Genomic DNA, 14,991 nt, shown 5'->3' with positions numbered 1-14,991 from the left:
CCTCCACAGTCACCAGATCTCAATCCAATAGAGCATCTTTGGGATGTGGTGGAACGGGAGATTCGCATCATGGATGTGCAGCCGACAAATCTGCGGCAACTGTGTGATGCCATCATGTCAATATGGACCAAAATCTCTGAGGAATGCTTCCAGCACCTTGTTGAATCTATGCCACGAAGAATTGAGGCAGTTCTGAAGGCAAAAGGAGGTCCAACCCGTTACTAGCATGGTGTACCTAATAAAGTGGCCGGTGAGTGTATATTTGCTACTGTGGGGCACATATTTGCTATGCTTGTGTTTCAGTTTAGTTAGCAATGTGTTCAGCTACATTGTGCTCTCACATGTGGTGTGAACACATGCTTTGAAGCAGCCAGACGAAGAGCAACATGAAAACGCATAAAATTCAGGCGCATGCGTACATGTGAACACACCCTCAAAGTTTGCCTCAAAGGGCTGATTGTAATGGCATTACTGTATAAGTAATTTTTTTACAGTATAAAAATGGCAAAGAAATGACCAAGCAGAGTACAGGGTTCCCTACTTTTTGTATTGGTAGTATTAGGAGGTATAAAAACTAAGAGAAACCATTTAAAGGGTTGTTGAGGATTAGCCCGAGGTGCAATAAGAGCCTATGTTTGCTTCTGGTTTCACGCTGTGACTAAACTCCAGTGTTTGGTGACAGATGTTAGTGGGCGCTTTTCCCATTACATGCTGCAGAAGGTCATAGCCACAGTGATAACCCAGCATAGAAATCACAGATCACCGTTTTAATCCTTTTTGGGGGCTACTGCACATCACTGAATAGATACCGATACGCCTGAAGCAACTACATCCCATGAGACCCAAAATAAAGGGGGTTCTGACAAAAACTGAAGCATAGACTGAACTGTTAAGTACAACTTTAATGAAAATAAAATGATACCAAAATGTAGCAATGTTCTATTCCCTTTATCCTCATTTCTTCAATGCAGTATGGTGCAGCGCTGGGGACCTGAGTTCAAGTCCCATCCAGGTCAACATCTGCAAAGAGTTTGTATGTTCTCTGAGTTTCATCCAGGTCCTCTGGTTTCCTCCCACACTCCAAAAACATACTGGTAGGTTGATTAGATTGAGCCACATAGGGCCAGGGGCCGATTTGGAAAGCTCTGTGTAGTGCTGTGTATTCTGTAGGCGCTGTAAAGATAAAGAATTATTATTATAGAAGTAGAAACACTATTTGCAAATCATTCATTGACAAAAAGGAGGATTTAATTTTCTATAGTGTGTCCCAAGGTGCCAAAACACTGACAGAAAGCATAGGTGCTGAAAACCGTTGCTTTTCATTACATGTACTTGCTGAACAAAATCATTTTGTCAATGGTGTGAGGTCACTGCAGAGACACTACACTAAATTGGCCACACATCACGTTTCTTAGGCATCACGCTTAACCTGATCCTGCATCCCTCTCGTTTGTGTTATAGATTTTTGAAGGTGGCAAGTGAAAATGTAACCATTTTTTTTTCCATGTACAGAGCTGTGCGAGTACTTGTTCTGTGTAACAAATTACTTCATGCCGTGTACTGGGAAGCAGGAAAAAAATTCCACTTGCAGTGAAAAAAATTGCATTTGCGCCTTCTTGTGGGCTTGGATTTTACAGTTTTCACTGTTCGCCCCAAGTGACATGTACGTTTTATTAGGTCTTCACACAGGTTTTAATTTGTGTATTTTGTCATCAGCACTAATAACCGCTATACATCTCCAGTGTATCCTGCATGGTTTGTCTCCTCAGTAAGGGCTCGGGAGCTCTGAGAAGTCGTAGGAATATACAGGACGCTGTCCACACCAGCCACAAGACCGGGGACAGACATGATCTCCAACGTCGTGGAACGGGACCGTACGTCACTGCGCCAGAAGACGCTACACTCCCATACGCCACAAGGACAGAGCCTGCGGGAGCAACCCCACAGGATATCCACCTTGGGTGAAGGAATAAGTAAAATGACTAGTTCATAAATAAGTTTAATCTGATCCAGTGATGGATGCATGGATCTTTTATGACTGCCTGGCATCTAACAAGCCACAAGACTAGGGAAACCCTGCAGCGCATGGCACATACCTGAGTGATGAAGACCACGTGCTTGTCACTGAACTTTTTCCAGCTCACGCACCAGCCTGACTTGTATCTTCTGGAAAGACTTCAGCTGAGGGACTGGAACGAAGATAATTATAGCTTTTCTACCACCTCCAGCTTCAATCTCCTGTGAGGAACAAACAGGACAGTTACATCACTGGCTTCCCCAACACAAACTATACCACGTGCCTCTAATGAATCAAGGGGCTTCTTAAACTTTATTAACGCTATATATGCAATTCTCCAGTGTATCCTGCATGGTTTGTCTCCTCAGTAAGGGCTCGGGAGCTCTGAGAAGTCGTAGGAATATACAGGACGCCGTCCACACCAGCCACAAGACCGGGGACAGACATGATCTCCAACGTCGTGGAACGGGACTGTACGTCACTGCGTCAGAAGACGCTACGCTCCCATACGCCACAAGGACAGAGCCTGCGGGAGCAACCCCACAGGATATCCACGTTGGGTTAGGCCCTTTTACATATCCAAATCTAAATTGCTGAGGTCCTGCAGCTAAACTGCATAAACTAAGTTTATTTTAAGGTAATAGAATAAGACTAGTATCCAAAAACAAGCCACAAAGACTATGTAACAGGCAAGTAAAACTGCACATACAGGAGTGTCCCTTTAAAGCAGACTACCGAATGTGGATACAATCTTGAAGGGATTGTCCAGTTTCTACAAATTCTTCTATGAAAGAAAAAGTTAACATTTTCCAAAATTCTTTCCGCATCAACTCCTCAGCTTTCTAGATCTCTGCTTGCTGTCAAACAAAGCCTCTGTTTAGTTCCTGTGGATAGAAACTGGTCCCTGGGCATATGTCACATGTCCACAACTTTTTATATCAGACTAATAAGCTGTGATATAACAAGCTGTGCACCGTTGTATGACCAGGGACCAATTATCCACTGGAAGTAAACAATGAATGTGTATAATGACAGCAAGCAGAGATGTAGAAAACAAATAGAATGAGACAAAAGTATGTTGTACAACTTGTTGTTACAAGCTAGAGGGTGCAGAAAGGACAAATTCACAAGACTCAAATCTCACCACTGTTTTCAACAAGTACAGGATATACCAAGTGCAAGTTATACCTTAGCCATTGTTCAGTTCCCTTAGTTGAGCCTTCATGTCCGAATTCATTTCTAGCTCCAACAGAGCCTAGTAGAAAGGAAAGATCATAAATTGCCTGTTCATAATTATATAGCACTAGTTATTTGACATATTGCCATGTATCCTGCATGGTTTGTCTCCTCAGTAAGGGCTCGGGAGCTCTGAGAAGTCGTAGGAATATACAGGACGCCGTCCACACCAGCCACAAGACCGGGGACAGACATGATCTCCAACGTCGTGGAACGGGACTGTACGTCACTGCGCCACAAGACGCTACGCTCCCATACGCCACAAGGACAGAGCCTGCGGGAGCAACCCCACAGGATATCCACGTTGGGTTATAACCATAGTTCATGTTGCAGATTTCTCTGGGACATGACAATTCTGCTAATGCATCAAAAGACATGAAAGAAACCAAACATTCCCAAGCTCTGGAGACTGGCTGATAAAGGTCTATCCCTTAGAACCCCCAAGTGGTTATTAAAGGAGCCCTACAGAGTTACCAGTCAGATCAGCATCAGGGAAAACTACAAAGGCAGAAGCCCCAATACTACTCTAGCAAAATTACTGACAATGTGAGGCTTAAATTCCAAATTTCAATAGCAGAAATTCAATGGATTTGTCATAGTGGACATGACACTGCAAACCTTGTCTATTCCATTAAATGGAGAGGAGCTGCAATATAAAGACATTGTTCTCACTCATCCAACTGTCAATAACCCCCTTTAAAAGGTGTTGTCCCAACTATTCAAGTTATCAAAAACCATCTGCACTGCAAGGGTCTGACTGAGGTGCACAGGAATAGGACCCCAGTAACTCAGAGGTCCCATTATCACTAGTGGGTGTACCTGCAGGATGAAGTCTCCTGCCACTCCAATAGTATGGAAGTGTTAGGCCGCGGTCACACGTACCGCTAGGCGTCCGTTCATAACGCGACGCTAGAGCACAGGGGGTGGTCCACGCCCCGAACGCACATGTGTTTCCAGAGAAACGCATGCGACCAGCTTATCAATCACACGCGTTTACCTGGAAACGCATGTGCGTTCGGGCCGAGGACCTCCCCCTGTGCGCTAGCGTCGCGTTATGAACGGACGCCTAGCGGTACGTGTGACCGCAGCCTTAGAAATCGCAGAGCACGGGACCCCCTTTCAGTTTATAGGAAGAGCAGACCAAACCAAGCAAAGCCATACACCATCGTACATAACGTATACACGACCTGTGACTATCAATGACTGAATGAGACCCCCGTTATGCGGATTACAAGGGGCCTGGTTCTGTTGTGGGTGCCTCACTGATTTTTAAGGTATTGTTACACTTATTAAAAGAAAAGGTGGCCGGGAGGGGGCTTCTTTAGAAAAATAAAGATGTACTTAGTTGCCATCACTCCATTTAAACATGGCTGCGAGAGCAGCGCTGGATTCAGCTTCCTGCCACCCGTGGCCAGCCACACCCACCCGTCCCTATTCACAGTATTGTATATGCGGGACGGATGGGTGTTGTGTCCAGCCAGAAGCTGAATCCAGTCCTGCTCCCATAGCCATGGCGCATGGTCCAGAGTGACAGAAGGGCAGGACACCCAGAGGGCGCCGGGAGGCAAGTACATTTAAATGAGCCTCGGACAAACCTTTTAAAGTACAAAGTCTCTAGCAAACTTAGTACTACTCTATTACTAAGCTATTAGCTGCCATGAAGATACACTTACCTGGGAGATGCCAGACTCAAACTTCTCCTCGCCATTAGGCTTCATGATTTTAGCGCTCGTGCTGCACATGGCCTTTCTGTAATTCATATAGGAGACACATGAATTACATGATCACACATTGCATCCACAGCACAAGTCACATACAGTTATGTATCCTGCATGGTTTGTCTCCTCAGTAAGGGCTCGGGAGCTCTGAGAAGTCGTAGGAATATACAGGACGCCGTCCACACCAGCCACAAGACCGGGGACAGACATGATCTCCAACGTCGTGGAACGGGACTGTACGTCACAAGACGCTACGCTCCCATACGCCACAAGGACAGAGCCAGCGGGAGCAACCCCACAGGATATCCACGTTGGGTAAGACCACAGATATGGTAAATACTAGACAGCTGCACTTAACGGGGGTGATAGCTGCTCCTAGTTAAATCAATGGAAGCCGCAGATATGACATAACCCCAATAAAACAGCATCCCTATGCAAAGGAAGGAGAGAACCCCAGCTTCATAAAGAAGCAGAGATGTATTTATAGACCAGACACAACTAGAACAAACATGGCGGCCCAGCTCTGCCTGATATGATATACACAGGACGGTGCCCATGTCATAGCACAGCAGCGCGCACACACACACAGGACGGTGCCCATGTCATAGCACAGCAGCACATACACACAGGACGGTGCCCATGTCATAGCACAGCAGCGCGCACACACACAGGACGGTGCCCATGTCATAGTACAGCAGTCTCAGCCAAACACGTGACCTCCCCGCGCTGCCACCACATCCTCCATCACTACCGGCCGCTTCATCCCATCTACAAGCATCCGGCTCCATCCAGCCCAGACACAGCGCCCCGCAGCGCCATCCCCGCCTCTAAGGGAAGAAGGGAGCCTTTACCGCCGCCATGGACGGCCATTTCCAACCGCCAACCAAAGGGAGACATAAATAAAAGAAATGCTCCGGAGGACTCGCCGCACTCACCGTCCTCTCTCAGTGACAGCCTAGGAAGAGGACGAGACCTCGCGAGAACCGCCCAGATCTCGGCTGAGTGTTAAGGATCATGGGAAAGTCGCGGCATCTATTTCAATGCATAGCCCCGCCCACACGGAGTATGGGCGGAAGTGTGGCGGGTAGGGAGGGCGGAAGTGACAACTTTAAGGGAAAATGTACATTTGTCTTTCTTTAGCCACTGCCAAATAAATATACGAGAAAGGACTTGCATCAGCTTGAAAAAGATTGACTGCGTAATACTAATATAATATTATAAAAACAGAGAGAAGGCACACGTGACGTTTTGAACCCGATTTTAGGCCGTTTTTTTAACTCGATTTTATTAGGCCGTTTTCAAACAGTCCTAAAAACCATGTGTGTTTTTGAAAACATCAGTTTTTGACCGTTTTTCCCAATTATCTTAATTGATAATTGGGAAAAACGGTTAAAAAACAGATGCATTTTCAAAAACACATATGTTTTTTAAGGGACTGCTTAAAAACGGCCTAAAAACGGGTTCAAAATGCTAACGTGTGCCACCACCCTAATGAAACTGGGCAACATATAAAACCACCCTTTAATTTTAGCCTCTCTTTACATTTGGTTTCCACTTTTATTTATCTCCCTAACCTTATACATAATACTATCTGTACTCCTCACATGGTGTGGCCCCTGTCCTCCTTCCTCCTCATATTGTGGCCCTCCTGTCCTCCAGCCTCCTCCTGTGGTCCCCTATCCTCCAGCCGCCTCCTGTCCTCCAGCCTACTCTTGTGGTCCCCTATCCTCCAGCCGCCTCCTGTCCTCCAGCCTCCTCCTGTGGCCTCCTCCTGTCCTCCAGCCTCCTCCTGTGGTCCCCTATCCTCCAGCCGCCTCCTGTCCTCCAGCCTCTTCCTGTGGCCTCCTACCCTCCAGCCGCCTCCTGTCCTCCAGCCTCTTCCTATGGCCTCCTACCCTCCAGCCGCCTCCTGTCCTCCAGCCTCCTCATGTGGCCTCATACCCCCCAGCCTCCTCCTGTCCTCCAGCCTCTTCCTATGGCCTCCTACCCTCCAGCCGCCTCCTGTCCTCCAGCCTCCTCATGTGGCCTCATACCCCCCAGCCTCCTCCTGTCCTCCAGCCTCCTCCTGTGGCCCCCTATCCTCCAGCCGCCTCCTGTCCTTCAGTCTCCTCATGTGGCCTCCTACCCTCCTCCTGTGGCCTCTTACCATCCAGCCTCCTCCTGTCCTCCAGCCGCCTCCTGTGGCCTCCTACCATTCAGCCTCCTCCTGTCCTCCAGCCTCCTCCTGTCCTCCAGCCGCCTCCTGTCCTCCAGCCTCCTCCTGTGGCCCCCTGTCCTCCAGCCGCCTCCTGTCCTCCAGCCTCCTCCTGTGGCCCCCTGTCCTCCAGCCTCCTCCTGTGGCCCCCTGTCCTCCAGCCGCCTCCTGTCCTCCAGCCTCCTCCTGTGGCCCCCTGTCCTCCAGCCTCCTCCTGTCCTCCAGCCTCCTCCTGTGGCCCCCTGTCCTCCTCCTATGGCCTCCTACCCTCCAGCCACCACCTGTGGCCCCCTGTCCTCCAGCCGCCTCCTGTCCTCCAGCCTCCTCCTGTGGCCCCCTGTCCTCCAGCCGCCTCCTGTCCTCCAGCCTCCTCCTGTGGCCCTCTGTCCTCCAGCCGCCTCCTACCCTGCTCCTGTGGCCTCCTACCCTGCTCCTGTGGCCTCCTACCCTCCAGCCACCACCTGTGGCCCCCTGTCCTCCAGCCTCCACTTGTAGACTCCTGTTCTCCCCACCCCCTCTCCATCATCCCCCCCTCCCCACACACACAAATCTCTGCCCTAAGAGTTCCCTCACCCCAACTTACTTCGCCCCTCCCCTTCGCTACCACCTTACCAGATTTTAAATTTGGTTCCATTTCTGTGTTAATGTTGTGTTATGTTATAGTATAATACAATGTCTTGAGCACACCTAACATGATTTAAGCTTAAAGGAAACCTACCACTTCTGATGGTGCTTCTAAGCTGCAAATTCCGTGCACCAGCTTAGGGTGAGCTGGTGCCGGCGCTTTTTTTCGTTATGTTTTTAAACAGATGAAAAGCGTTTAAACGCTTTAGTAATCTTTATATACCAAGTAGATTCACCTCATCGTGGTACGAGCTCGGCGCACCGTGCGCGACCACTTCGTGCGCCTGAATAGGAAGTGGTCGCTCGCATGTACTTTGTATCATAGGAGGACTGTTGTTTTTTATCTCTATATATGCCTTATACACTGTAATGTAAAAATCAGTTGACACAGCCGATCTCTAACAGTGATGTACATAGAACTTCCGTGATGTCTGACCCAATGTGCCAATGCATGTTGTAATTTCTGTTAAAAACACAATAAAAACAGAATTGTTTTAAAAAAAAGCATTTTGTACTGATTATCTTGCAGTTTTGGTCATTTATTACATCAGCTTTCTTTCTGAATGCCTGTGACTAGTCTATACCTGTGTAGGTTGTCAGTTAGCGAGGGACTTCTTAACAATGAAAAATGTTACAATAAGTTTTTATTTTGAAAGGAGCGCTGGTGTATTTAGGGACATGCCAAGAGTCCAATATGTAGGGAGTACAATAGGACTTCTTAAAAAATGCATTGCTGAGCACGTGGCAGATGGATACAAAGATAGTGAGAAAAATAGCTCCAGTTTGTATGAACAATTTTTGCATAAGCAAAACTGGTCTTAATAGTAACAGGTATTGGAAAGGTTACTCTCCCTCCTAGCAGTGGTGATAGAACAGGAATAGGGAGGCTGTGTGTATACTAGGAACACAAGAGGGTTACATAACACAACTGGCATCATGTATTTATAGCGAGATGTTTCTGTCTGTATTGCAAGTGAATGTTTATTTTTCCTACTTGTATTGTTCTTTTCTCTATAAGGCCCCATGCACACTGCACATTTAAGCTCTAAAACTACAAAATTATCTTTTTATTATCAATTCCGGGATGACTGGTGGGATTGTGTTGTACGGTCTGACTACAGCTGTGTATACTATATACATCCTATACAACCGAAGGCTTTATCACTTATTGACTGCTCTCCCCACACTCATTGCCAGCCAGTAGTGCAGGTAGTTTGTCTCTCCCCGCTTCCCGTAGTCAGCGTGTTCTCCGAGCCTTCATAAGGATCAGGTGACCTCTGCAGCCTATGAGGAGGCCGGGGCGCTGTGTGTGTACGGAGCCGAGTATACAGGAGGTAGTGTACCCGGGGAGCCGGCACCAGCATCATCTGCTATAGCGGAGGGCTGGATACTGGGGTCAGAACATAGGGATGTGGGCTCTATACTGAGCCTGGACGTGGGGACTACAACTCCCAGCATGCATCTGTATATATAGATAACAGAAGTAGGTGGTGTTCAAAACATTGTGCTCATTGTGTGTATATATGTATATCAGTATGTACATGGAGTTTTGGCAGCACATTTTAATACCCCTAACCCCTCATCCCCAGAGAAATTCCATGTACATTTATTTTTTTTTCCTGCCCATGCTTTCTACAAGCTGTAGCTTTTATTTTTTCACCTCACTATCGTTGTTTGGGGTTTGTTTTTCTTTTATTACTCCTTTCTGTACAGTACACGTTAAAATGAACGCAAATCTCATTTTTTTTTAAAGATTTTCCTACCATAAAGAATAAATATATATTCCCCACCCCCCTCTGGGTCATTACGTATACAGTGATACCAGAGGTTGTGCTTATCTTTTTCTAGAAGAGGACTCCCAGGCCGTTACTATGGCTGATGCCACCCATTAACCCTTACTCATCCCCAGCTGTTGATCCTGCCGCTCCCCGGCCAATAATAAACTTAATTAATATGATGATTAAACAGTGATCATATGGTAATGTCTCTTAGAATCTCTGTTATCATTGGTCTGTATGTACAGACATGGGGAGTGGATACAAGGCATCTTCCCTGCATACATCTCACCTTTCTACTTGGATCCTGGATCCTGACTATGTGCATGAGGTCCGGCAGAGCTACTTGCTGCCGAAGCTCCTGACTGCTGTGCAGGGTCATGTCACTGGAGTATCAGAAACCAATAAATATTATAATATACTTTATTATCATATATTAGATGTTATTCTAGCTCTTACATGTGGTGTCTCCTCTCCATTGTAGGATGTGCCGTGTTGGTGTCCCCTGTAACATGGCTGTGACCTCCTAGTCCTTTCTATAGGAGATGTTCAAGATCTCTGCAGGCATCGTATCTTCAGCCCATCTGCTGTGTGCAAGGTTATCGGGTGTACAGGGTCTATTGGCCAGAATGTTCTACGCAGTGAGAAAGGGGAGGAATCCAGGGGTCTACAGTACCTGGTAAGAAAGGCTTCTTCCTCGCCTGAGCCAGGGCCAGACTAAACCTGCCTTTACAAATTAAACACACATCTAATATGTAAAGGGAAAAGCTGTGGCTGGGGAATAATGGTGGAGTGGGGAGCTGACAGCTCCCTACTTCACCATTGTATCAACTCTTTCTGTGTCTGGAGAAATTAATAACAAGGATGGTGGAACAGACCCAAAACTCTGAGACCATTATTAGATATTGGCTGTGTACTCTACTACTATACTATATATACTATAGGATTACCTATAGTTCCAGACTTGGTTTCCGTTATGCTATCCTTAAATGGAAACTGTAACAGATCTCCCTGACCCATGTGTGAACTAGGCCTAATGTTACACGTCAGTGAGCTTTTGTTCAATTTCTCTCAAAATTGAGTTCAGCAGAGATTTCCGAGAGAAAACTGCCAGGACTACCCTTAATCGGCAAAAATGGGAAGGGAGGAGGGAGCCAGCCCTCCCATAGCTGCTCTGTATAGCAGAAAGTTGAGGGGGATTGCTATACCCTATTCTGCCTATTTCTTAAATGAATTTCAATACAGACAGTTACGTACAGGATAGGCCCTGTAGGTTTGTTCTTAAGTAGGATTTGTATGCAAGTCAAAACTGTATATTTTATCATTGTAATTCCAGCAAAAAAATTTTTGGTCTCTGTTGCAATTGGATTTTAAAAATGTAAAAATGTTGGATTGTGAACCAGGATTAACAACAAAGCTTCATTACAGACACCTGTGATAACTGTTATAGCTGATTTTTGTAGTCTTAGGCTGGCGCCACACGTAGCGCTTTGTCTGCGCTTGCAAACGCAGACAAAGTCGCGCAAAACACCGGCGGCTCGTTCCTGATCGCAGGCGTTTCCATAGAAATGCCGAGGCCCGCCCCGGTGGGCGTGACTTTGTTTGCATTTGCAAGCGCAGACTAAGCGCTACGTGCGGTGCCTTAGGCTAAAGTAAATTACCAACATCCAGAGGTCCGTTTGTAACTAGGAGTCGTCTGCAAGTCGGGTGTTCTTAAGTAGGGGACCGCATGTGATGGGGGGAAAAAAACCTTTAAGGCTCTTTCAGTCCTGGTCTTTAAAGTGATTGTCCCAAGGGTCAAACTGCAGGGACCCCCCCCCCCTCCTCTACCAATCTGGAGAATTGGGCTCCTGTTCTTACTAATGGGTTGGGCAAGATGAGCATTTGTCCTACTGCTCTATTCAATGGTACAGGAGTGTCGCAAATAGCACAGCACTCGGTCGGGTATCTCCCACCATTTTGTTCCACTGTGCGTGATTGCTGTGCCTGTAAATTTTGACACTACCGTTCTATTGAATGAAACGGCAGGACGGGCGCTCGACCTGCCGCTCTACCCATTACTGATCCCTATTCTTTGGATTCCCTGGGGATCCCAGCAGTTGGCCCCTAACCAATCAGCTTGTTATCCTCTATTCTATGATTACTGGCCAACCCCTTAAAGGAGATGTATTAGCACATTGGTGGTGATACCTGTTATTAATATTGTATATAATTGTACACGATAAATGACAAAGCTGGGGTCTTCCCTTTGACCGGCCTTACAGGAGTGTTTGTATCGAAAGTTTTCACACCATACTATATGCACAAATTTAGGGATATATTAAACATGGTCCAATATAAACAATTGTTGTCTTCATTTCCTCTAAAAAGTGTATTTTTTTTTTTAATTGTACCATCAAAGGGAAGAATGTAAAGAACAAGTGAACCAATTTCCATCAGCAAGGTACAAAAAGTTTGCTTCAGAAGAAGAGGCCTGGAAATTCGTAAGGGATAACCCAGAAGCTTCTTCAAGTCATATAGAAAGTGAGAATGTAAATATGATATAGAATAATTTGCTCACCCAAAGCTATACAAGTAATATTTAGTCCTGTGTGCGGCAGATGTGGTGAAGGCCTCACGTCATGGCTGCTGACTTTATATGTGGAGCGCAAAGGACTAAAGAAGACAACTCTTATAAATGGCTTTATTTATTTTATACAGCAGGACATGCATAAAGGGGCGGATATGGGGGGCACTCTGACTATTGATTACTATGTGGGGCCACACTAGCCATGGCAACGTCTCTAGTCATTTAACAATATGTTCAGCTTTGTGGTTGCCCTCAAAGACTTATTGTAATGGTAACGCTGTATAAATGTAACTACTAAAAAGCTGGAGAAGATTCATTTATACAGGAATAAAATGACAACCATGAGGCAAATTTGCCCCCTGGTATAAATAAGTTTAATACCACTGGTGTTGGGCAAGGGGCAAGAGGTGGGTATCTGCCTCCGGTAAAATATAGGCCTGCATTGTGTCTATTCACTTAAGTAGTTTGGCATGTAAAGAGTCATTTCCATTTTGTGAAATAGTACATTATCTTATCAGGTTATGAGATGAGAATTAAGTATAAATTAGTATGTTATAGAGCAGAAGGAGCTGAGCAGATTGTACATAGTGTCCTATCTGCAGGCAGCATGTTATAGAGCAGAAGGAGCTGAGCAGATTGTACATAGTGTCCTATCTGCAGACAGCATGTTATAGAGCAGAAGGAGCTGAGCAGATTGTACACAGTGTTCTATCTGCAGGCAGCATGTTATAGAGCAGAAGGAGCTGAGCAGATTGTACATAGTGTCCTATCTGCAGGCGTCATGTTATGAAGCACAAGGAGCTGAGCAGATTGTACACAGTATCCTATGGCCCCTCTGATCAGAGATATGTATTGTGTACATCAAAGTAAATTGCTGCATTTATTTACTAATATGGTGTTTTACAGGTGGTAAAAAAACCCAAAACGCTTCTTCCGATGTGAAGCCGTCATATCTTTCCAAAAGACCGCTTCCAAGCTCAACGTCTACAGAACAGTCGGCGCCTAAACGAACAAAGTTCATAGACATCAGTTCCCTGCCGCCATTACCTGGACATTCCTTCAATCACATGGGTAAATTGACTTCATGTTCCTGTTGCTTGATAAGACTTACTATTAAGCTTTGTTCTTTTTATTTTGCCTAAAATATCATGTTAAAGGGACGTGGGGTTCAAGGAAGTCTCTCTCCCTATGACAGCCATGTCCCAGGAGAAACCATGTCCTGCAGTCATTAACTAGCGCGTCATATTGTAACTAAACTGCACCATTGCTGTCACTGTGGTATTGTTATATCTTTGTGATAAATTCTTTTAAAGGAGACCACACAGTCGTGTACACCGATGGTTGTTGCTCCAGTAATGGACGGCTAAGAGCACGAGCCGGGATTGGGGTTTACTGGGGTCCAAACCATCCACTGTAAGTAAATGTTATAATTATGTTTAGTAGGAGAATTTACAAGATTAATTCTTAAACTGGGGTAGTAGAAGAGAGTATGGCCATATACTGAATGGGGAGGAAGGGGAAGTTGCTGTGTAACACCTGCCAGAAGCTAATGTGTTTTAATCCAGCTAAATAGATCATTTACTTCTTGGGGCCAGGTCACATCTGCTTCAGGCTTCCAGTTTTGCCGTTTCATTTAAAAAATTGATAAATACCGGATCCATTTTTTTTTCCCCATTGATTTCAATGGGCTCACAACGCTAGATAATGGCAACTACAATAATATGATAATAATAATAATTCTCCATCTTCCATTATTTTTTTTCTTTAGAAGAAATGAAAGGTTAATGGAAGACTCCTGTCACACTCATAATTCTTACATTGTTTTCTCTTTAAAACGGAGGATATTGATTCGTATCAGTTGTTCCATCTGTTTTTGTATACTGAGCGCTCTCTCCTTTTATATTCCTGGGTTTTAATGCGACCTCTAGTGGCCATAGCAGAAGAATACAAATAAGGATGGCTATTAAAAAAGGAAAAAAACAAAGTATTCTTTATTTAAATGGATTTATCTGTCTAAAAAAAACCCGGATATTTTCTATTTGCTTTGCTATTAATGTATTCATCCAGACATCTGTATACATTACAACCCTTATAAACACTTAGAAACATAATTCAAAGGCTGCAGGGAAGAGCTTGGCCTCCTTGCTACATTAGCACAATGCAATTGTGCTAAGCTCCTTTTCGCAGCCAATGAATTGCGTTTCTAAAAGCAATTCATACACTACATGTGACTGCCGCTTCAGGGGAGACTTGGGAGCACCCCCCTACTCAGTCACTAGATCACGGTAGATGGACAGCTGAAAATTGGAGGTTTGGCTAATAGGTTCACCTTTCAAAGGCTTTACCCATCACCATACTCTGACACTGTTTGGATCCTCTCCATAGGTTCCCCCCGCTGAATATCACACATTTGGGAGTATTTTCCCCCCCTAGTGCTCACTGTTTACCTCTTCCTCAATTCCTTTTGATGTTGTCCAGGACTCCTGTAAAAAAAAAAACCCATGTGCATTAGTAGAAACCAGTAATCCATTAATAACCAAATAATGACAAAAACCTAATAGCTCTTATTAACAAATACACCTAATTACCAGACTAATGTATAGGAACCATTGTGTAATATCCTTTGTTTCCCATTGAAACAGGAATGTGGCAGAAAGACTTGAAGGAAAGCAGACGAATCAGCGAGCTGAAATACTGGTAGTTATGTCTTACCATGTGTCACCAAGATAAGTTTTTAATATAGCACACCATGGCCCTTTAAAGGAAATCTACCATCAGAATCCATCACAATAAACCAGGGACTCCTACATCCAGGCACCATGACTGTAGTAATCTTCTAATACCTGTATTTGTTTTCC

At 45.2% G+C, this 14,991-nt stretch overlaps 1 protein-coding gene, 1 long non-coding RNA gene and 4 other non-coding genes across 8 annotated transcripts in view; 1 reads left to right on the top strand and 5 right to left on the bottom strand.

Moving 5' to 3' along the window:
• Positions 1-14,991, top strand: part of LOC140122542 (ribonuclease H1-like) — a 294,177-nt gene that overhangs the window by 278,003 nt on the left and 1,183 nt on the right. Inside the window, exons 2-7 of one of the 3 annotated variants that reach the window (XM_072143523.1) lie at positions 9,098-9,123; positions 10,049-10,243; positions 11,966-12,087; positions 13,040-13,204; positions 13,447-13,546; positions 14,776-14,830. In XM_072143523.1, coding sequence (XP_071999624.1) covers positions 10,110-10,243; positions 11,966-12,087; positions 13,040-13,204; positions 13,447-13,546; positions 14,776-14,830 — 576 coding nt within the window. In that variant the 5' untranslated portion in view covers positions 9,098-9,123; positions 10,049-10,109. The other 2 variants (XM_072143522.1, XM_072143525.1) reach the window with 2 other exon arrangements.
• Positions 888-5,986, bottom strand: LOC140122540 (uncharacterized). Its single transcript, XR_011854339.1, has 5 exons — positions 5,907-5,986; positions 4,927-5,002; positions 3,206-3,272; positions 2,097-2,238; positions 888-1,173 (listed from the first exon to the last, which is right to left on the bottom strand). It is a non-coding gene; the product is annotated as an uncharacterized lncRNA (long non-coding RNA).
• On the bottom strand, positions 1,740-1,961 carry LOC140123279 (small nucleolar RNA SNORA73 family). Its single transcript, XR_011854609.1, has one exon. It is a non-coding gene; the product is annotated as a small nucleolar RNA SNORA73 family (small nucleolar RNA).
• LOC140123274 (small nucleolar RNA SNORA73 family) lies at positions 2,356-2,577 on the bottom strand. The gene has a single exon (XR_011854604.1). It is a non-coding gene; the product is annotated as a small nucleolar RNA SNORA73 family (small nucleolar RNA).
• On the bottom strand, positions 3,340-3,561 carry LOC140123272 (small nucleolar RNA SNORA73 family). The gene has a single exon (XR_011854602.1). It is a non-coding gene; the product is annotated as a small nucleolar RNA SNORA73 family (small nucleolar RNA).
• Positions 5,073-5,286, bottom strand: LOC140123276 (small nucleolar RNA SNORA73 family). The gene has a single exon (XR_011854606.1). It is a non-coding gene; the product is annotated as a small nucleolar RNA SNORA73 family (small nucleolar RNA).

The sequence above is a fragment of the Engystomops pustulosus genome, chromosome 3, assembly GCF_040894005.1.
Source record: "Engystomops pustulosus chromosome 3, aEngPut4.maternal, whole genome shotgun sequence".
In the NCBI taxonomy this organism is placed as follows: Eukaryota; Metazoa; Chordata; class Amphibia; order Anura; family Leptodactylidae; genus Engystomops; species Engystomops pustulosus.
This window is presented reverse-complemented; position numbering and strand designations above follow the sequence as displayed.